The sequence below is a fragment of the Chrysemys picta genome, chromosome 20, assembly GCF_011386835.1.
Source record: "Chrysemys picta bellii isolate R12L10 chromosome 20, ASM1138683v2, whole genome shotgun sequence".
Lineage (NCBI taxonomy): Eukaryota > Metazoa > Chordata > Testudines > Emydidae > Chrysemys > Chrysemys picta.
Genome location: NC_088810.1, coordinates 20275951 through 20298850, shown reverse-complemented (window position 1 = coordinate 20298850; position 22900 = coordinate 20275951). Strand labels below are relative to the sequence as shown.

The 22900-nt window shown below is 45.7% G+C and overlaps 1 protein-coding gene across 2 annotated transcripts in view; it reads right to left on the bottom strand.

Annotated features, from left to right (window-relative positions):
- Positions 1-425: 425 nt before the first annotated feature.
- Positions 426-22900, bottom strand: part of SMG5 (SMG5 nonsense mediated mRNA decay factor) — a 45529-nt gene continuing 23054 nt past the window's right edge. For both annotated transcript variants that reach the window (XM_005280709.4, XM_042843295.2), the window contains 13 exons: positions 22565-22773; positions 21490-21627; positions 17955-18665; positions 11506-11675; positions 10565-10640; positions 9918-10093; positions 8619-8777; positions 7467-7526; positions 6220-6379; positions 4793-4883; positions 3670-3744; positions 2766-2904; positions 426-1212 (listed from right to left, as the gene is read on the bottom strand). In XM_005280709.4, coding sequence (XP_005280766.3) covers positions 1129-1212; positions 2766-2904; positions 3670-3744; positions 4793-4883; positions 6220-6379; positions 7467-7526; positions 8619-8777; positions 9918-10093; positions 10565-10640; positions 11506-11675; positions 17955-18665; positions 21490-21627; positions 22565-22773 — 2248 coding nt within the window. In that variant the 3' untranslated portion in view covers positions 426-1128. The remainder of the gene's footprint in view (positions 1213-2765; positions 2905-3669; positions 3745-4792; positions 4884-6219; positions 6380-7466; positions 7527-8618; positions 8778-9917; positions 10094-10564; positions 10641-11505; positions 11676-17954; positions 18666-21489; positions 21628-22564; positions 22774-22900) is intronic.

The window sequence follows — 22900 nt, the reverse complement described above, 5'->3', positions numbered from 1 at the left end:
CCCCTCCTCTCCCAACCCCCCCCCCCCCCCTGCAAAATAAGGAAGAGGAATTAGGGACCCTTTGGAGATGTTTTCAGGCCCGATTTGTCTCTTGAGTCTCCGCGGGCTCAAGCCAAATCAACAACCTTTGCCACTGTCTAAGCATCCAATGCAGCTCCATTCTGATGACCAGCAACTAACCTGGATTGCATTCACCTTTACCCTCCCCTGCACAAAGGCCTAACGCTGGGAGCGAGGGTCGTTTAGGAGGAGGAAAGAATCCTTTCCTCCTGTTCTCTCAAACAGCCCAAGCTAGACCTATCATGGCTCACAAAACACGCAACAAGTACAAAAGCAAGGAATGCACACCAAACTCCTAGCGGGATAGGGAAGGTTTCCGGCTGGTGCTTCTCTCTACAGGCAATAATCACTTTGCACTCCCCCCAGTATGGAAAGGGGAGGAGAGGAATAAATAAATTTGTTCCTAAATTTTTTTTTTTTTTTTGCTTTTCTGTTTAAAAATAGCATCATCATTTCCTTTTTCTCTTTAATTCTTTAACATTTGAAGAGGCTCCAGAACCCCAAAGGAACTCCACTTTTTTTTAATATATATATGCTAAGAATTAAAAGAAAGAAGATGGAAAAATTAATTAAAAAGGTGTTCGTGTTCCTATCACCAGATTCCCAACAAAGAGCACTCTTTGGATCTTTGTCCCCAGCCCCGGAGGCTAGCCCCTTTTGTTGTTCCATTTCCACTGCTGTGGTTTTGGCTTGTTTAAATAAAGTACATACGAGGAGCTGCCTGATGATTGGGGACGACCGAGCAGGCTTTAGGGGGATGAACGACTGCCCGTCTCTCGCCCATCCCTGCCGACCGGGAGAAGGGGAGATCTCTTCTCGGCCTTGCTGAGGTGTCTCTCTTCTCAGAGCAGTTGGCGCTGTTGGAGATGTACAGTCGTCTGTTCAGGGTGTGGGTTGTGGGTGTTTTGTGTGCGTGCCGGAACTGGATTTGTTTTTGTCATGGTTGTTGCTGCGGCTGCTGCTGCTTCTTCGTGTCAAGTCTCGCCTGTGTTTTGTTTCCTTCGTTCAGACACTGCGCGTTCTGAGAGGGGGAGAGAAAGGTACACCAACCCGATGCCCTTCTGACCATCAGCCCATCTCCTTCCACTGCTTGTAGAACTCCAGAACATTTTTTATTTCTACACTGGCACTGGCCGCTGCCTGGATAGCAGACTGGAGACAAAAACAAGACAATCACGCTAGGTTATTTTTCCTGCATTGCCAAGACTGCAGACTGGATGACACGATTTATCTAGGCACTTACATAACCACCCATCACCATGGTATGGTATTAGCCTCAACACCCTTGTGAGACAGAGAAGTGTTATCCTTGGGGGAACTGAGTCCCAGAGTGATTAAATGACTCACTCTAAGGGCTTGTCTACACTACCCGCCGGATCGGCAGGCAGCGATTGATCCAGCGGGGGTCGATTTATTGCATCTAATATAGATGCGATAAATCGACCACTGAGCATTCTCCTGTCGACTCCGGTACTCCACCAGAACAAGGAGCGCAAGCAGAGTTGACGGGAGAGCATCAGCTGTCGACTTACCACAGTGGAGACACCGCGGTAAATGGATCTAAGTACGTCGACTTCAGTTACGCTATTCACGTAGCTGAAGTTGCGTATCTTAGACCGACCCCTCATGGTAGTGTAGACAAGCCCTAAGTTCCACATGGAACATGTGGCAAAGCCAGGAAATGAACCCAGATCTCCTGAGCCCCAGTCCAGTGCCTTCACCACAAGATCAATCTCCCCCCTCAGTTTAACAGCTCTTTTCCTTCCCTACCTCCGAGGGCAGGAGAATTTTTATTTAATTAGGTAGTTCAGGGTTAGATTTTTATTTTTCCTTGACTCCGTGTATGTGGGGTAGGGGAAGACATCAGTAAAATATCATGGAAAGTTGGGAGGGAAAAAGCCCACTGGTCTCCCAACGTTCTCTATCGCCCAACCAGCGCAGCAGAGGCTCCAGAACTTTGTCCACCAAATTTCAATCTCTTAGGGAAAGGGGCTTTTTGACTGAACTCAACATTGGGAAACATTTCCTGACAGCCGTCTCAAATTCTCTGTCATTTTTTCCCTCTCATTACATGAAATTCCGCCCCTTTGGCCCACACTGAACAATTCCTGTACGCAACATGGAACTATGTTTTTAGAAGTTTTGCTGTTTTCCATCCTCAAGAGCACAAGATCAGTGCCAAGAGAAGAGCCTGGAAAAGGGGCACACCTTATTCCTTCTACAGGAAGCCACAGCTCTTCCAAAGAGGGCAAAGCTAAACAGAGGCTGAGATTTTCAAAGCAGACAAGGGGATTTAGACGTACAATTGCCATTGAAACTGATGGGAGTTGGGCATCTAGGCAGCTTTGAAAATCTCAGCAAAAGTGCCTGTGTAGAACCAAAACGTCTGATTCGTATTCACCCTAGGGCCCCTTTACGCCGCTCTGACATCATAAAGGGGCCTTAAAATGGCGTAAGTAACAGTTATGCCCATTCCAAAGACCCCTTTACACTACCAGCGTAGCCTAAAAGTGCCCTAGTGCAAATGAAAATAAGGGCCACAGTTTATAACTCAGGCTTGTGAAATAAAGTCCACTTACTAGCCCAGGCAGTAAATACACTTGCAGGAAGGATGCTGATGATGAAAGGGTGATTTTTCCTCACCTGGGGTCACGAAGGATTTTGTCAGCTGTTGTAACCCAGTTACCTTATTCCGAGACACTGACCTGCATGGGTGCAGAGAATTTGCTTGGATCATCCGGCTGAAAGCCAGTTATGATGGTAACCATCCCCGTGGTGTCATCCTCTCCGTTCCCTTGGGACACGGTCAGCTGTTTGCAGCTGTCCAATATTTTATAGAGGTTCCTGTACGAAAAATCAAATCACTATTTGTGTCTGTGCAAACAGATACTGATTTCACTTATCCACAAAAGTATAAGTACATACAGCTTCATTCTAACAGTCTCTCAACCCCATTATTTGTATTAAAGTAGCACTGAGAGGCCCCAACGGAGATCACGGCCCCATAGTGAGAGAAAATCGCAGCCCCATCTGGTTTATAATCTAAATATACGAGACTGACAAAGGACAGGAGGGAAACTGAGGAAGAGATTTGCCCATTGTGACCCCGCAGTGTAGTGGCACAGATGAGGCTAGAACCTGGAGTCCTGAGTCTTTTTAATTTTAATTTTTAATTAATGGAGATATCCCATCTCCTAGAACTGGAAGGGACCTTGAAAGGTCATCGAGTCCAGCCCCCTGCCTTCACTAGCAGGACCAAGTACTGATTTTGCCCCAGATCCCCAAGTGGCCCCCTCAAGGATTGAACTCACAACCCTGGGTTTAGCAGGGCAATGCTCAAACCACTGAGCTATCCCTCCCCACACTGGGACTAGTTGCATGAGTATGGGTTGCCAGATTTGAGCCTCCTCCTCCAGTGGATAAGACACTGGACCTCACAGCCCCTTTGGTTTGCAGGGTTTTATAACAATCTAAAGAATAGGATCAAATCTAGCAACCCAAATTTATGTAACTAGTCCCAGAGGTGGCACCTCATCCCAAAATCCACCTGGCATGCATGTCATGAAAAGGTAAGACAACTCCAAAGGTTGTGCTAAGCTGTAACCTTACCAGGCATCTAAATCCTGTCTCTTCAGTTTATGCCTCTCAAAGTTTTTCCCAACATCTTTCTGGCAACGAATGTACCTGAGGAAAGAGCAGATTTACTGAGTCCACATGGAGGTTACTAAAAGGGAAAACGTCAATATTTTAAAGCAAAGGAAGTTGAATGATTCTAAGCATGCTGGTTTCCTCGGTACTGCTGAATGTTTACCAAAAGCAGGTGCTGCCCAGTCGCCCCGATTGCTTAGGTCCCATTTGAAGTTCCTCATAGCTTTCTCTAGTCTCAACTAACCTAAATCATTTGATGTTCCTTCAACTGCAGATACCCTCAATGTTTGCCCATCACCAGATCACTGGCATGCAAAGCGCCATCAGCCCTAACACAGATTTCTGGGTCGTGACACCATTAACCTTCTGATATGTTACAAGTTGACCTTTTATTCCTAATCTTTGTTTTCTGTTTCGCAGCCAATTTCTTATTCAGAACAGTACTTTGCCTCTCACCTCCTGACTCCTTAGTAGCCTCTTGTGAGAAACTTTGTCAAAGACTTTCTAAAGATCAAATAGATTATAACACGCAGTTTTCCTTTATTCACGGTGTTGACTCAATGCATACTAGTAGACTGGAGAGGAACAATTTCCAGCATCACCTCATGCCTTTTTTAAAGATAAGACCAGACAGTGGCAAATATCAGACCACTGGTATAAAACCTGATTTTAAGGAAAGTTTGAATATTCTGTTAGCCACTCAGCCACTTCATTCTCAAGGGAATTGGATTACATTCTATGTGCTTGAAATTCTGTTGAAAAAACCATCCTCCAATTCCAGTCCTAAAATGTTGTGCACCAATAAGCAGCTGCAACATCCCACACCAGAAGTGGCTGCATTTTATCACTAAGTAAAGTGGTCCCTACAGGTATACAGAGATTGTCCAACAGTAGAGTGTTGAACCGCATTAAACCACTGTGTTGCCAGTGCCGTCTTCGTACTGTCCTGGGGTATGTTTAACTGTACCCATTCCCCATTCTGTTTTTATTCTGTGTTCAATCTGTACAAACATTTATTTGAAGGACTTTTTCTTCGTAAGAAACAGATACATTTCTTTGAAAACCAAGGGGAAAGGGTATTTACCTGTTTCCCTTTTTAAATTCTGCCTCTAAATACCGGATGCTGTCACGAGCGCCTGCGTTCTCCTTTTTCAGGAAGTCTAAACCATCAATCACTAATAAAAAACAGAAGTGAGAACGTTGGTTTGTTGGTGCCTTTGCGGGTTAATCCTACACATGGCGTGAACTCTAGGAGCTGTGGAATTGCCTCTGGCAGGTGGCAATAACTTTATGCTGCTGCTAAACACAAACTAATCAGCTGTTGACCCGGACCTTTCTCCAATGATTAACTGATGAACTATGTTAGGCTCCAGACTGAGCTACAAAAAAAAAAAATGGCCAAACAAGGACCTATGCAATGATTTCCAGCTGCTACTCCTGAGGCAAGGAGCCATTCTAGTAAAACATAAATCTAATTAGCGCTGAGAGTAAGCCCTCACAGCCCTTGGGAATAGGATCCTCTAGTCACAAAACAGGGCAGGGCAGGCTCCCCTACAATGTCCCAACATTGCTCTAACTCTGACCTGAAGAGGTCACCTTCTAGGGGTGAACAAGAAGATCAGTTTCCATGAAACATTCAGTCCTTGATCTCTGCTGAGAATGCAAACAAGGGTGCCAGTGAAAGCCAGCTGTGGCCAGTGGTTTGAGATGTGGACATTGATTTATAAAGTGTCGTGAATATACACGGGGAACTATGCAAAACAGAGAGAGAATCCCTGCCCCAAAGAGCTTGCAATCTATAGGAAAACCAACATGGGATAGAAGTTCTGGTGCAGGGGAGGAAACCAATACAAGGAGGATTTATGGAAGAAATAGGATCTAAGGAGTGGGGTCTGAAGAAGGAGAGGGGTGCATGGCGGACAAGAACAGGTTGTTCTAAGTGCACAGGGTATTACAAAGTGATGCACAAAGTTGGGGGGAAGGGGGGAAAAGGAGCATTTATAGCTATTTTCATCCTCGAAGCCCTTCACAAACTTGAAGGGAATGGGAACTTGCCCACCACCTCATTTCACACAAGTCACTAAAACAGCCACCACAAATCAGGCAAGGCACATAGCACCGTGGGCTGAACCTGAGGTAACTTGGTTGTCATAAGCCTGAATAGATTTCCCCAGCACATCAGCTACGCCAACCATTCTCCAAAGCTCTGCAACACAGGGGCTGCCTTGGCCTAAGCTTTCAGAGAGTCACTAACCTCCTTGCACATTTAGACAAGAACACTGGAAATCCAGACACTAGGGTTCCCGCTTCCTCTAACCTCCTGGAGGTTGCCGAGCTACTCACAAACCTTGGGCCCGATTTCCAGCTGAGCTTAGCACCTGACACCACCTCCTGTTCTCAGCTGTGGGACAGGGAGGCTTCTCCGTTGTTCTCAAAGAGCGTGGCACTCTTGAAAGCCCTTGGGCTTGAACCCCTTGAAAACCACACAAGCAAACAGGAGCCTAACTGTACCTGTTCGAGGGATGATGATGATGAACCTGCCGCTGGTAGCTAACTGCCGGATGATGCTGAGGTGCTGGCAGAGAGCTTGGGTGTCTGGGACAAGATAAGGAGACATGGCAGACTGAGCTTTGGGCTGTTGGAGACTCCCCTCCAGCTGAGAAACCTCCAGCTGAAACAGGATAGCAGCAATACCAGATTAGAAATTCATGCAGAAACAGAAAGACTGAAAGGGTGAGGGTCCTCCTGCCCATGTGCAGCCCAGCCCCTCCACTTCCCCAATCGCATGGCATGAGCCCGTCTGATCCTGACAGATGTGTTCCCCGGGCCAGCGGATGGTGAAAGCTCTCCCATGGCTGGGGATAAATTCCCGCTCAGCCTCAAATCAGGGCTGTAAGACCTTCTGCATCTGAGCAAGAATCACCTTGGGTTAAGTGTTCCTGCCTGTACTGAACTCTTGCATCTGAAGAAGTGAGGTTCTTACCCACGAAAGCTTATGCTCCCAATACTTCTGTTAGTCTCAAAGGTGCCACAGGACCCTCTGTTGCTTTTTACAGATTCAGACTAACACGGCTACCCCTCTGATGCCTGTACTGAGACATCTTTGGTGACTGAGAAGACTGTAACTTTACTTGTAACTCCATTCATGTGGAGTCTACACAAACTCCATACACCTATGAATATTTCTATGAGCCAGACGTTTTATTCCTTTCTTGACAAAAACAAGCTCTTCAAAGAGTCTCCCTCTCTTTACAGAGAGGATATACAACATCTGGTATACCTTTATGGAGTCCCCCAAATCTGTACTCACATAATGGTAATGATAATACTGTGTGTTTATAGAGTGCCTTACACCTAAATATCCCAAATGTCTTAACAAGGGCCCTATTTCCAGAGGGGTAAACGGTGACAGAATCTGAGATCTTAGCTAAGGTCACAGAGCAATTCAGGAACAGGGCTGGAAATAGGACCCAGGTGTCCTGACTGTTAGTACCCCCACTCCAAGCACAATGCCTCAATCAGACAGTATTGTTTTAAGAGGCAGATCTCTATGGTTTTTATTACACTAGGTCAAAATAGAGGGGCTGACCCGTTTGTTTTGTTTTTGAATGAGATGTGAATAACTATGGCCCAGAAAATGCTTTTTCCAGGAGTGTACTGAATAGAAGATGTGCAGAGCCAGGTTCATTCATGCGCCTGGAAATGTAACTCTAAGTTAACAGACGCTGGTGGTTTAGTTGAGAGCTGGGATCTCATACCTGCAGTCGGAGCTGAGCCATGTCTCTCATTAACCTGTTCCGACGAGCTTCCTCCGCAGCCTAGTCGTAAAAATAGAGTTAAAAATAAAATGAGCAGGAAAAGTGTGGGCTAGTGATTAGCATGTACTTCCAGAAAGGTACTGAGAAAAGGGGACCAAAACTCAAGGGACTGGTAAAGGGAGAGAAACTCTTCGCCTCCAGGTCACCAGCTTGAATCCAACCCAAGTCAACCAGGACAGTTGTTACCATCTGATGGTGGCTTGGATGAAATGAGCGAGTACAAAAGTCACCATTGTGATTGGCACACCTTGTCAGCTGTCTCAGCAGATGGGAGAGGAACAATAGATTCCCATCACTCTTTAGGGAGGGCAGAGGCAAATTTTGGTGGGGCAGTATGGAAAAATAGCTTGGGTCTGCCCATTTTTGGACTGGGTCTGCTCTGTACAGCCAACTTTGGTCCTCCAGGGCTGCAAATCTGGGATGGAGTTTTTCCCATGCACAAAGACTAACTAATAATGATTTGCAGGAGGTGGGGCGGCTCTCTAGAGCCAATTCCCTGCATTAAACTGGGTGACAATGCTTGTGGCACATTCATTAGCATGCCAGATTATCTGTGACTTTTCATTCAGAACTCGGTGGGGCAGATTATCCTCTTACAAAACAGCAAGACTCAACAGAAACAGACTTTTATCCCTAGATGCACTTTGCTCCTGGCAAGCAGCTTTCCCAAGAGGAATGTAGCCAACATCTCCTCTCACTAGGCCCTGAAAGTGTGTCAATTATGAGCCATTACCAAGCTTGTTAAGGAACAATGCCAGGCAGAGGGGCCAACGGCAACATTAGCCTGGGATGCCAGCATGTCACAGATCAGAGCTTTAGTCCTCCGAGGGCGGCCGTGGCAGCGCTGTGACATGGGCAGTGTAGTCACATTTTGTCGCTGTGGGGAGAGCTCTCCCGGCAGTAAAAAATAACCACCCCAAACGAGCGGTGGTAGCTTGATCACCGGGAGCTGTGAGCGCCGTCTATACCGGTGCTTTTCAGCGCTAAAACTTTTGTCGCTCGGGGGGGGGTGTTTTTTCACACCCCTGAATGACTAACGTTTCAGTGCTGACAGTGGCAGTGTAGACACAGCCTAAGACTCTTCCAACTCACCATGCGGAACTGGGCCTGGGCCTGATGCAACAAGTTGTCCTGCTCAGACTGAGCGATGCTAATGAAGATCCCGACCTCCGAATTAAACTGCAGGATGCTGCCTTGCAAGTGGGTGATGAAGTGGCCGAAGCTGCGGATGCAGCAAATACGAATCACGGACTGCAAGGAACGAGACGGTTTGACATGAGATGTACCACACCCCCCTGGCGGCAGCCTGCGCTAGCTGAGAAGCTGGAATCTAAACTTTTAGAAAAAGGTGGAAATGACTAAAAATATAAAGTGAAAAATGCTGTGAATGTTTCTGAAGATGCAGGACATGATAATTCTTTGGCGAAAATAAATGGGGTCAGGGGTTCAGGGAAGTCAGCCAAGAGGGCTTTGAAATGTTTGCCGTCAGGGTTTTCGAACAGAGAACAATGACATCTGGCTGTTCAGAGCAACCTGTGCTGGTCAGTTCTCGGTCGTTGGCTCCAGCGTTGGAACCCGAGGAGTCGTCTCTCTGAAGAGGGGTGACATAACTAACAGGACAGCAAAGTGGGCTTTGGTAAAAGGAGGGACTGCACTCGGCTTTGGAGTGTTGTATCTTGTCTCAGAGTTTCCTCACAGAGCACCAACAGCATAAGGAGACATCCAGGAATTCATCCCCAGGCTTCCTCAGCTGCAATCTTACGTTTTTAAAAACGTAGCTCCCAGATCAAAGGCCATAACATTCCTTTAAAAATCAGTTAGCAAAGGTGGACAAGTGTTAATGTGCTCTAAGTCATCAGGTAGTTCAGAGATCGCCGTAGCAAAGTTAGATGGACCACTACTCTCCTGTCTCTCCCTCCTAAATGTCTCATCGTGCAGTAATGATGGTCTTAGCCCTTTTTATTCTGCGGCTGGACTGACAATTAAAGCCAGTCTGGGCATGAGTATGGCACAATGCCAATTCTTTTGCCCCTGCCAGTTGTCGTCACTGACACAGGGCTATAGGAGACAGCCTGCAGACTGTTCAAGATTCATTCTAGATGGGGCACAGATATCAACTGATTTATCCAGACAAGGAGGGCGAAGGGTTAAGCATAGCAAAGAAACCAATAGGAAGCAGTTCTGTGTTGCTTTGAGGGGGGAAGGGAAGTTTCTGGCGATGGAGCTAGAAGCAATGTGAATCACCCTGAGGTTCACAAAGTTATTTCAGTTTGGGACACACTCTCTCCCACTAGAAAACTAGACTCTCATCCTGTGTTGCCAGGACATGGAAAAGTTTCTATCAAGACAAATTTAGCTGGTACCAAGAATCCAGGGCTCGCCTATCCTCACCTCCTCCACCGCTGAGAGTATGGGTCTGTCCTGCTCAAAGTTAAACATCTTGTGTGCATTTTTCAGAGGGGGCAGGTTACGGAGTGCCACGTCTTCTGGAAGCAGCAAACTGGTGCTCAAGTCTGGAAGCTCACAGCCAATCAGTAAGTCCTTGACCTCGTTACCAAGAGACAGCCCTAGATTGTTGGGGGAAATACAGTAAGATGTGACTGATCATCACTGATGCCAGGACAGCAGAGGTCAGAAGTCTTATGCTGTGCTTTATGTTCTTCAGAGATCAAGCATTTTGGTCATATGGGAATGTCTACAGAATGCTACCAGTTTCCATTAAGGTTTGAGCCAGTCAACCAAGTACACTGCGTTAGTACAGTTTGACTCCATCCACACTAGCTAACCAAACCATGGGAGGTAACCAGTTTGAATCATGATTCAACACAACATAGGCTAATGTAGACAAAGCCTTACTCATATTCCATCATCCTTGTAAACCAAGTCACATTAGTTACTCTCACCTTGCAGGATAATGAGCTATAAGCACCACTGATAACTAGGCTTGAAAAAAAAAAGAGTTGAATCTGTACAGGGAGTATTATTGTTTGTTTGGAGGGTAAGGGAGGACAATGATAAAGGATGGGCTCCAACGGTACCTGGTTCCTGCAGTTCTCCAGCAGAAGGCAGAAGGTTCAGAAGCACGGATAATCTGTTCCATAGACTCTGGGAGCTCTGAAAAGAAAAAGAAGAAGGCTGCAAAATATATCAAGTCATGCAAATCTTCAAGTCAAGATAGATGCAAATAATTATGAGGATACTTTGCACTTTGATAGCACCTTCCAGAGACTTCAAAGCACTTTGCAAATAATTAAGCCTCAACATCCTGTGATGTAGAGATTAGTTTAATTTGACAGACGGGGAAACCAAGGTAGAGAGGCAAGGATGACTTGTTCAAAGACACAACAAGACACTAGCAGAGTCAAGAATAGAATCTCTGGGCTACGGATGCCTGGGCTACGGATACCCAGTCTCCTGACCTAGCCAGCAGGCCACCTAACCAGCAGTTGCCGCTACATCCACCCTCTCATTTTTTTGGCAAGTTGTTGAAACAGACAGAAGACCCAACAGCAATCATGATAGATGATCCCTGTGTCTAGATGTGGGTTTGTTTCATTCTCACGGCTTCTAGGTCAGGGCTATTTAATAAACCTAAATTCTCTGTTCCCCCATCACCAAAATGTATTTGTAGGGTAGAACCTAACAATAAAATAGTTATAACAGTGAGAGGAAGTAATTTGATTATGAATAATACATTTCATCCCAAGAGATCCCAAAGTGCTTTACAAACTTAACACACTGATTTGCAAACCATGCACAGAGATCACTACCCCAGTCACTGAGAGACTGTTCTATCTGTGGTGCAACATGGGATCTGTTTAACAATACACATTAAAGTCACAACAATAATTTATGCCAGGAAGGGACAAACAATGTATCCACCTGAATCTACAGGGAGGCTTGTCACAATATAATCACCCAAGCTGACACTTAAGAGACGCTGTCATTAACAGTGTACATTTAAACAAAACCCCCACACCTGGGCACACATGATGATGAGGTCAGTGTTGGTTCTCAACCAGTCCAGGAACACCTTGACAGTCGGAAGCAGGCCCTCATTGGTTATGATCTCTAGTTTCTCTTGGAGGGATCTCTCGTTCCTACAGGATTTGTTACTGGTGATGCTCTCTTCAGAGTCGGACAAGTCATCTGAAACAACAAAGGAAAAAGCAAAGATACCATGCGTTAAACACCAAGTGGAGACCTGGTAAGAAACCATGTTGGTATTTGCACAGCGAGTCACCATTGGAGTGGGAAGGAAAAGATGCTTCAGAATTTCCTACTTCATCCGCACACATCCACAACAGCAGTTTACTGACTGGTGTAACTATCCCTTGGAAGGCAGCAGGCTCATCGTGTTGACTAGTACAGTTTCACTGTTTCCTTGTATTCTCCTGTCTGTCTGTATGCCTCTCCATCTGTTCTCTCTTCTCTTACACTTAGATTGCTCCTTGGGGCAGGGTCCGTCTTTTGTTCTACAGTTGTACAGCCCCTACCACTAGGGGGTCCTGGTCCCTATCTAGATCTCTAGGCATTACAGTAATACAAATAATAAAGTATCAGGGGGTAGCCGTGTTAGTCTGTATCTACAAAAACAACAAGGAGTCTGGTGGCACCTTAAAGACTAACAGATTTATTTGGGCATAAGCTTTCGTGGGTAAAAACCTCACTTCTTCAGATGCAAGATAATAAAGTAATAATAAACTAGTGGCTAGAACAGCTGACATACGTAGGAGCGATTCCCAACTTCCCCATATTTGCTGTGTTATCCTAAGCAAGTTAGTGACCCTCTGACCCTCCCTGCCTACCCTTTCCTCAGTGCGGACAAGAATGCTTCTTTATTCCACCTGCATCCAGTGACGTGATATCCTTATAAAAGTGCACAGTTGTAGATTAGTCAGGGGAAGGCCTGTGTCTTCCTCTGTCTGGTACGACATTGCACATGCTGTCCATGTCTGTGTGCTGCAGGAGTGCTTTGCAAACTGGACTCAGTTCTACTACCTCAGTCAAAGTCCACCTCTTTTGGAACCGACGCTCATTCAGTTGAACCCTGTTATATACAATGACCCTCTCCGCCTAGTACACGTAGCTGTTTTCAGCACAGTTATTTAACACTTCCTGCTTTTTAAGTTCCATCTATGCTGCATGAATACTGGTCCTGGTCTAATGAATGAGCAACCCAATCATTCCACAGCTAACAACGAATTTACAACCGAGACCCACTTTTAGAGACAAACCCACCACACTTAAGGTTACATGGCAAAAGCCAGGAATGAATGGCCGTGTAGGGGTGCGGGGAGTTTTGTATCCCCATCGAAAGACAGTTGTACTATCAACAGACATTAACGTCTAGTTAGAACTTGCCCAACAGCAGTACGGGAAGGAAATGAAAACTAGACAGGCAGGGAACCAATGTGAAGAACAAGATCGATCCCTCTAGAGTTCAGCAAACCCTCTAAAGCCACTCTGGTCCTGCTAAAGCTCTCCCTCAGTTGCGAATCTCATTCAGTTATCACTTGATCTAGCCTATAAAAATACACCTCCTCCTCTACAACAAGACCCTACAGTCCTCATTTCCTTCCCCTTAATCAGGCCCCTACAAAACCGTACAGGTCTCCCTTCGGTTGGCAGAACAGTGCTGACACAGCTGCATAAAAGCTAGCAGAATGAAGATTCCTGCAGCTGCACCACGGAAACCAAGAAAAAGCAGGAACAGCAGCAAGCCACCCCCACGTTTAAGAAGAGATTCAGAAGCAACTATTTGGGTCAGTACTAGCTACAGCTGGGTACCTCAGATGGAGCAAGGGATGGACGGGGCAAGGCTATTTAACTGCTTGAAGCTCATCAGTACTTAAAGATCCATAATGTTCTGCAAGTCTATAGTTCCTCATCTGCAAGGATCTCAAAGGTATTGGGAGGCTCTTTTACTCACAGGAGACTGAGCAGCGGAGGTGAGATTAGAACCCATGTCTCTCAACTTCCAATCCCTCATTCTAACCACTAGACAAACATGACTGCTTATTAATACAGCAATAATCTTTCCATCAACCCATCGATAGCAGCAGCTAGTGACCAATAAACCCAGGGTTGTGAGTTCAATCCTTGAGGGGGTCATTTAGGGATCTGGGACAAAAATCTGTCTGGGGATTGGTCCTGCTTTGAGCAGGGGGTTGGACTAGATGACCTCCTGAGGTCCCTTCCAACCCTGATATTCTATGAATTCCTTAGGCATCCAACCCTGGCATAGTCAGAAGCCACATAGCATTCTTCAGCATTGTCTGGAAGGCACAATCAGTTAGGAGGGGTTTGTCCTTATACATGTGCACAACTGAGCCAGAGAAGTTCAAAGCAAGACAGCACACAGGTTAATTCAACCTTGCGGTTGAGAATTTAGATGTACAAATGTCATGAAATTCAAAACATTCCCACAGCAGCATCAGCTGTGTGCCCCCACCGCACACAGAAAGCAAAACTTCAACAGAATAATTCTTCACTTTTCCTAGCTGCAATGCATCTCCTTTCAAACTGACAAAGTGTTGCGGAGTGCTGTTAAATGGTTACCTTGTTTCACACCAGCAGTGGTTGCAATATCTCTATATACAATGCCTGTGAAGTACTTTGGGATCTCTGGTATGAACACCAGCACTATAAGAATGCAATACAAAATACTAACAAAACCTACATGGAGTGAGGGTATAGGGTTACAATCACGGGTAGAACCAAAGCTTTGGGATTTCCTGACCTATAGGATGTTTAAATTTTCAATCAGAATGTTGCATCAAACCCATCCCCCATCGTTCTCTGTAATGATTGTGAATACAATTAGGGAGAGAAAAATATAACAGTGCTTTATAACAGGTTACAGAGTGTATAATTCTAAAGAAGAAATGTCTGATAAGGGCCTGTAACTCCCACCCTGACTAGCCCCGTTTCAGAGACCTTCCTTTCCCTCCCCCCAATCAGGAAGAACTCCCTCTGAAGTGGATTAATGCCAGTCTGAGGAGAGGTCTACACTTCAGGGCTAAGTCGACCTCGTGAATAACATAGCTGGAGTCGATTCACATTAGGTCGACTTCTTGCGGTGTCTACACCGTGCTGAGTCGAGAGGAGAAACTCTCCCGTTGACTTACCTTATGCTTCTCATTCCAGTGGAGTACTGAAGTCCATGGGAGAGCGATCAGCAGTTGATTTAGTGGGTCTTCACTAGACCTACTAAATCGACCCCTGGTGGATTGATCGCTGCATATCGGTTGCCCTTCCGCCCGCCTGGAAGTGGAGACAAGCCCTGAGGCTCTGTCTAGACTAGGATGTAATGGTGTGGCATTAGCTCATGTTGGCTAGCTTGGTCTATCCCTTTCTAAATCTCCAGATTTAGCATGCTAGAGTACAACTTGCCTTTCCCTGACTAGAGTTTTAGAAGGTCTTAGTTAGCTCAAGCTAGCTAACATGATCTCACACTACACCTTTACATCCTAGCCTAGGCAAAGCCTGAGTCCTTGTCAGAGTTGCATGCCCATGGAAACGAGGTTTGAGCATGATGCAAAATGCTTCCTTGCTCCCCGATATCAGGGAAGCTGGAAGGAGTGACTAACAAACAAGACCAGACTGGCTCAAGTGGTTCATCTGAAATACAAATAATGCACTTGTGTTATATCATCTCTTTTTCTAGCCGTTCTCTCCCAGAACATTACTTTGATTGAATAATACAGGTCACTGAATAGCTTTAAGAAATCTGCAGTGCCACCTACTGTGCATCTAAAGTTAGAATCTGGCCCTACAAACCTAAAGACTTATGGGATGTTACGATTAAGGCCTAGTCTTCACTTACCGGCTGGTCCGGCGGCACGCCATCGATGTTCTGGGATCGGTTTATCGCGTCTGGTTAAGACGCGATAAATTGATCCCGGATCGATCCCGGAAGTGCTCACAGTCAGCGCCGGTACTCCAGCTCGCCGAGAGGAGTACGCGGCGTCGACGGGGGGAGACTTCCGGCCGCGTCTGGACCGCGGTAAGTCCGGACTAAGGTACTTCGAATTCAGCTACGTTATTAACGTAGCTGAATTTGCGTACCTTAGTCCGAAGTCCGGACTAAGTGGGGACCAGCCCTGAGAGTGTATAGAAATTGCCCCTAACTCCACATCTCTGCTCCTTGCATGTCATTCAGTCAAATCTACTGACTTTTACGGATACAAACAAGTTTTCACTTCTGTGAACGCTGCAGAGTTCACCCAGCCAGTACAGCTAGAGGAGAGTCACATGGATTCTGTTTAGAGTCACCAGGAAATTGCCAATCACAGAATTTTTATGATTTAATCAGCAGTAAAACCGCCAAAATTTCAAATTCAACTAGACTCTGCAGCACGAGCAATTGAACAGACCTTTAGCTTTGAGAGTGGAATTAATTTCATCGGGAAGCATTAACAAAACACAGAACCCAAAACTAATTTTACAGACATGCTGATGACTTTGTATCGGCATTTAAACATTAATGGCCCATTTCTCCCTTAGCCTACACCTCGTGCAGTCATTTACTCTAATCCACTACGAAACACCTGCAAATCGGAATAGTAGCATTTTGTGCATACTTTGCACTGGTGTAAAATGACTACACCAGGGGTCGGCAACCTTTCAGAAGTGCTGTGCCGAGTCTTCATTTATTCACTCTCATTTAAGGTTTCATGTGCCAGTCATACATTTTAACGTTTTTAGAAGGTCTCTTTCTGGAAGTCTATAATATAGAACTAAGCTATTGTTGTATGTAAGGTAAATAAAGTTTTTTAAATGTTTAAGAAGCTTCATTTAAAATTAAATTAAAATGCAGAGCCCCCCGGACCGGTGGCCAAGACCTGGGCAGCGTGAGTGCCACTGAAAATGAGCTTGCGTGCCGCCTTCGACACGCGTGCCATAGGTTGCCTACCCCTGGACTACACCATGCAGGGCAACAGAGAAAAATGGTGCTAAGTCTGCTTTTCACAGTACCACAGAAGTCAGAGATGAGAAAGACCCAGTCAATCAGAACTGTTCCCTGTGAACAGGTTCTAACAGCATTTCCCAAAGTTTTGAAAGTTGAGGCCCCTTTTAAGAAAAGGGAACTGACCTCAACTCTTTGGCTACCGTGCAATGCCTGGTCCACACTACAAAATCATGCTGGCATACATACAGTGTGAAAAAATTCACAGCCCCTAGCCAATATCTGCCAGCAAAACCCCCATGCAGAAGTAACTATACTGACAGAAGAGTGCTTCTATTAGCTTAGTTTGGGGAGGTGGTGTAGCTATGCCAGCAGAAAAACTCCTGCCGGCTTAGGCTGCATACTAGGGAACTATGCCAGCACAGGCTCGGACGTGTAGCTATAGCCTTAATTTATACATCATCTCCACCCTGCAATCCAATCCTCTGCACCCCGAACTTTAGGAAATGCTGGTATAGATCTTCATAACATGACCTTTCCTCTCCTTTCTTACATGCTTTGAAGAGCAGCAAAGTGTTTAAATGTCAACACTGTTCACTCTCATTGGCATGTAAATCAGCACTCAGTAAAATGAATAAGGCCGTTCAGACCACAGAGATACTAGTTCAGACTCTCTGAAAACTCAGGCAGACATCTCTGCACGAGTTACATCTGCTTCCCATTTTGAAGGTTTTCCTCACAACCATCACAGCTAGAGACTTTAAAAATAAAAGCTGACATTTTCGAGAACTAAGTTCCACTGATACCTCCTCAGTTAGTCCTTTGCATCCCACAAGGGAACACAGCCCACACTTTGGGAAACACACAGACTTATGTCCCTCTGTATTAATAAATAAAGCCCCTAAACACCCAGTTGGAAATATTATTGTGCCTACTGCACAGAAGCTTACAAACAATCTCAAATTCGTTCAATAAGTAAAGTTATCTCACTAAACGGTTCTGTGTGAACAGGTTAATCATCTTTTATTACATCACAGAGAAATACTATACAACTCTGTCCTGATGCACTGCTCTCTCCTTTTACGGTAACGTATGGAACTGGCCTTCCATGCATTAAGGGTGAAATTCATTCCTATGGAAACGGCCAGCCTATTCACCACTTAAGTCCCACTCTGATCAAAACAGGGCTCCAGGGGACTTCAGTGTATCATGCTGACCAATCACGTCTCATTGTTCTCGCCCTATATCCACCTGTTGTCTCTTTTCTTACATTTAGATTGTAAGTTTCTTGGGGCAGGGACCATCTTGGGTCTGTACAGCACCAAGTGCAACAGGGTCTCGGTCCACGACTGGGGCTCCCAGGTGCCACGGTAGTGCACAATAATGCACTATAGTGTTGCACAGGGATGGATTTCACTCCTCGAGAAGACGGCTATTGCGCAATCATTTTCTACCCAGGTCTGTGTATTCTTCCATGCCAGGAAAGATATCGTTTGTAACCAAGTATCCATCCTTACCTTGTTCAGGGAAGCCGGGCTTCTCCACATCCCCGTTGACACAAGGCTTGCTGTCCACTACCTCCTTCAAGGCAGCTGGTTCATGAGTTGGTTTCAAGAGGACGTTGCTGAAAGTGGGGGCCAAGCGAAAGCAGCGTTTGGTCTGGAACAGCTGTGTGGACATGGCCTGGAGGTTACTGGCTATGCTAGCTTCATTAGTGCCCATGGACCCTGGCCCATTGACTGCAGCATCTGAATTCTCAGTCTTGGAGACACTTAGGCTTTTAGAGTCCACCAGCCCGCTCCCCTCCATGCAGTTTTTTAAGGTCTCCTTGGACCCATTTTTCATGCTTTTGGTTCGGCCGCCTCCCTCCTCCCCTGGCTCGTCCTCCATATCCTCCAGGTCGGAACGGGATTCCTGGCTGTTCATGTCTGAGTCTGTCTCCACATCAAAGGCTGTCTCCACCTCCTCGTCGCTTTTCTCCGAGCCGCTCTCCGAGCCATCGCTGCCCTTAGTGAAGTCCTGGCTGGAGTCGGAGTCGAAGCCCTCGCTCAGGTCACTCTCATCAACCTTCTGGGGATGGCGCCGGCGGCGCAAGCAGGAGAGGCGAGAGTATTTCTTGCTCTTCTTGCTGTCCTTCTTCCTCTGCTCATCACTGGGCCGGTGGTTGGCTAAGTCAGCATCTGCTTCCTTCTCAACAGAGTTCAAGGGCTCCCGGGTCTCTTGGTCATCTGCAAAAGACACCCGAAACAAAAACACTTGGAACAGTTTGACGGACAACCCAACCAGGTGGCCAGTCCCAAGTTAGGGGAAGCGTCAGTGTCTCACTTCTATAGCACCTTTCATCAGAGGATGTTTCAAGGCACCCTTGGGAGATAATTCCACTTTACAAATGAGTCAACGTAAGCACCAACAAGTGAAGCGATGGGAACCCCACACCCCGACCAAGCCCCAGTCACACAGAAACATACAAGTTTAATTATGGACAATTCCTTTACCTCCTAATGGCATTTACTAATCCCCAGATCCATTCAGTATCCTAGCAAATACAGGGTGGAAACCTGTATGACACTGGTTTAAATCCTGCCCAAGTCCTACCTAATCAAGTGAAAGCCATTTCCATTTGACGGCTGGTAGATGGGCAGCTAGTGTGAAATGAATGAACAGATCTTGATCCAATTTCTAGTTATGGAATCCATATTATACAACCCACAATCAACACCCTTTTGAGAGTAATTTCAGCAGAAAGACTAAGGAAAGAATGGGCCTTAGACAAGAGTCCGTCCAGGAGAAGACTGGAGAACACAGGGAGAAGTCTAAAGAAGCTTAAATTCATATTGTCTGAGCTGATCAGTCATTATATGGACTGCCACGCCAGTACAAAATTCATTTAAATACAAACCCACTTTCTCCCCAGCCCAGCTCTCCAATGAAAGAGCCCACACAGTTAACTAGAGAAGATTTTACTTCTTAATGGTCCTTTAGCAAGAGAAGAATACACACCTTTTATTAGCAGCACTAAACAAATTCACTGACTGATAAAAAATGCAATCTTCTGCCAAGAATTCAGTCATCTGACCAGAGGCTAATTCGTCTTGGTTGAGACGCATTTACAATAAAAATCTTGGTTTAAAAACAAGCCTGTATTTTACTTTCCAATTAAAACGTGTTGCATGCATTTCAGATTGCTGACAATACAGCAAAGGGGCAGGATACTTGCATGCATGCCAGAATGTTTGAAATTAAAACCGAACTGCTACTCTCCGTAATCTTGGATTGAACTGGTCTAATCCACCTTTCTTATTAGACCGATAGCGCTCAGTGTTTTAAGGTGCTTAACTCACCTTGTTTTATTTAAAACCAAGGCTGGGGGAGAATCTGCATCAACTATATAAAAACAATAGCTTATTAAACAACACTGCAGTGCAGTGGTATGTGGGAATTTTCTCAGAGTAGTCAAGATACAGGTTGAAACATTTGACTAATTTTATAAGAAAGGAAGGAAGGAAAGAAAGCGGAAGTTAAATTCCTCTTCTGCAGAAATAAATGAACTACACAAGCATGCCATCATTCTAAAGACATACAGCTATTACTGATCAGACTAGTCTCTACATTATTATGGATATGTTTGGTGTGTTCAGTGGAACTGTTTAAGGCAAGTGATTAAGACCCCAGCACGACAACATTTAATTAAATTAACCTCAACCTATAAATAGCGAGTTAAATTATTCCCATCTTTAATTAGTGGTCATTACGTCATCCCCATTATCTCTGGCCACATACTGGAGAGTCCTGTTTAATGTGAATCTTCAAGTACATTACTTGGGTCAAAGAAAAATCTGAATTTCCATTTTTCTAAAGATAGTGATTGGGCAGAATTTACGAAGGGGCGGGACTTCAGCTTTCGCCGAAGCTGAATTGACTTGAAAGAAAATAAAAAGCCTGATCCAATAGGCAACCTTGGAGACCAAAGACCTCTTGTTTATCCTACAATAATAGAAATGTAGGGCTGAAAGGGACCTTGAGAAGTCATCAAGTCTAGCCTCATGCACTGAAGCAGGACCAAGTAAACCTAGAATGTCTCTGACAGGTGTTTGTCCCACCTGTTCTTTAAAACCTCTAATGACGGGGATTCCACAACCTCCCTATTCCAATGCTTAATTATCCATATAGTTAGGAAGTTTTTCCTAATCTCTAACCTAAATCTCCCTTGCTGCAGATTAAGCCAATTACTTCTTGCCCTACTTTCAGTGGACATGGAGAAGAAATACTGAAGAAGAATGAGCTGGAGAGAGATACAGAATGACTGTTCCAGACAACAGGGAAGGCGCCTCTTGCATGAGCTGTAAGATCATGAAATGGACAGAGGAGAGGCGTGCCAGATGAGCAGAGGACGCAGGATTGGAAGGGGCCTGCTGGACTGTCCAGTCCAGTCCCCTTCTATAGCAGGCAACCTCGGCATATAAGCCCATTCATAAACTTATCAGAGGAGGCAGGAAGAACGGCACAGACGAGATGCATGAGTTCAGCTGGAGCAAAGCCAATGGAGAGTTTTAAAAGCCACGCAGGACTCATTTGACCTAGATCCTGAAATGAATGAGGCGCAAGTGGTATTACAAGACAGGGCGGACCCGCACTTCGGTCACATCTGTGAAACTGAAGTCGCTGCTCAACAATTTAGCAAACGCCTCCAGTCTGACTGTGTCCCCACCCCGCCTCGCCATGGGCTGCCTCTGAACCCAGAGGGTTTTCCCTATTTTTCACAGAGCAAGCATCCCTCTGAGAGCTTCCTACGAAAGCCAAGCCATTCCAGAACAGGGTACTCTAGAGTAAGAGAGGGGACTTCCTTTCCCTCGAGACTCCGCATACTACCTGTGCCTAGTGCTTCCCGCCTGGCAATGAAGAATCAAAGCGTTTCAAACTCAGCTCTGCAACCCTATAGCTGTGCACTGTACTATAAAACTCATACTGAATACACTCAGGAAAGGGGCATGGCGGCCACATACAGGGAAGTCGTTTGAGCTAACACAGCACTCACCACCTCCCTCCTCTTACCTGGGCCGTCGCTCTGCAAGGCCGGAACTGGATTCTCCCCTTCTTCCAGTTCTGCCTGCAGGCGAATATTGACGTGGTTTATCAGATGAGAAAAGAGGGCCAGAGTGAAAGCAATGGCTGCACTGTACTGCTTTGAACCTGCAACAAGACAGCACAGAGGAGAAGTGAATAGACTGCCCCACTTCTGCAGCAAAATGGATGTCAAATAAGATACGTTTCAGATTTACTGTCTAATTGCATGGGACACAGCCATCAACATCCAGCCGTTACCACTTCCTGAAAAAACTTCAATCCCTAAATCAGCCCAAGGTGACATCCCTGGTATTTCACCTCTCACCTTAATGATAGGAAATAATAGTTTTTTATGCAGATCTTCCTATTATAGTGAAAAAAGTGGTGGCACGCAGGATAACTGTCTGGTGTCTGAAGGATGCAAACACCAAGAAGGGAGAGAAGTCGCACACTCTAAACAATTCCTCTTCCTTCTTGGTGTTGACATCCTTTGGGAAAGTGTAGATGAAGGATAACTATCTGGTATCGGAAGGAAGTGCTGGAAACATCATTAATTAGGACATTTCACACTGAATTGGACACTAGAAAATACACTGCAGGGAGCAATCCTGACCTGGTCCAGGAGACCGATTTAGATGCAACGTAATAAGTCTTCTCCATCACTAACAACTAACAAATGTCAAGTTAGATTATAGGAGTGACTCAGTTTTAAATTAACCTGAGTAAAGTGGGTCCCCTTATTTCAGTGGTCCCCAAACTTTTTCCGTCAAGGCTCTCCTTATCCATAATGGAATCTGTCCAAGCCCTCTGGGGGGCTGGGAGCCAGGGGCCGGAGTGGAGCTGGGGGCAGAATGGCACTCTCTCCCTGCCCTTCATGGGGGCTGGCTCAGGGCCCACAACCCACAGTTTGGGGACCACTGCCTTATTCTATGGAAGGTCAGTGTCCAGAATGGACGGGTCATCTTGTTCAACATTTATGTTCTTCAAGGCTGTCCTCCTCTCACAGTACTACAATTCAATGAGTCGCGTCACTAACAGTGTTCGTTGTCAATGCACTGATTACCTGCCCTTTTGAGGCTGTGGACGCTCATTAGGCAGATGATCACCATGCGGAAGATGAGCAGGTCGGGAAGGAAGGAATATCCACTCTCATATTCCTCTTCGTCTTCGCTCGCTGAGCTCAGATTAGGAGGAGAAGGCAGGTAGAACAAGCAAAGGTTGAAACCCTCCAGCACCGACTGGCAAAGAGATGTTAGCTCAGAGTCCACAGAGCTTAACGTGGGGGGGAAAAACAAATTGATTTACTCTTCAAATGTCCTGCAGCAAGTCAAGTTTCAAGCTCCTGGCAACCAGAATGTTCATGTGGATACTGAACGAAAACTGGTGCAAACTCAGTCAT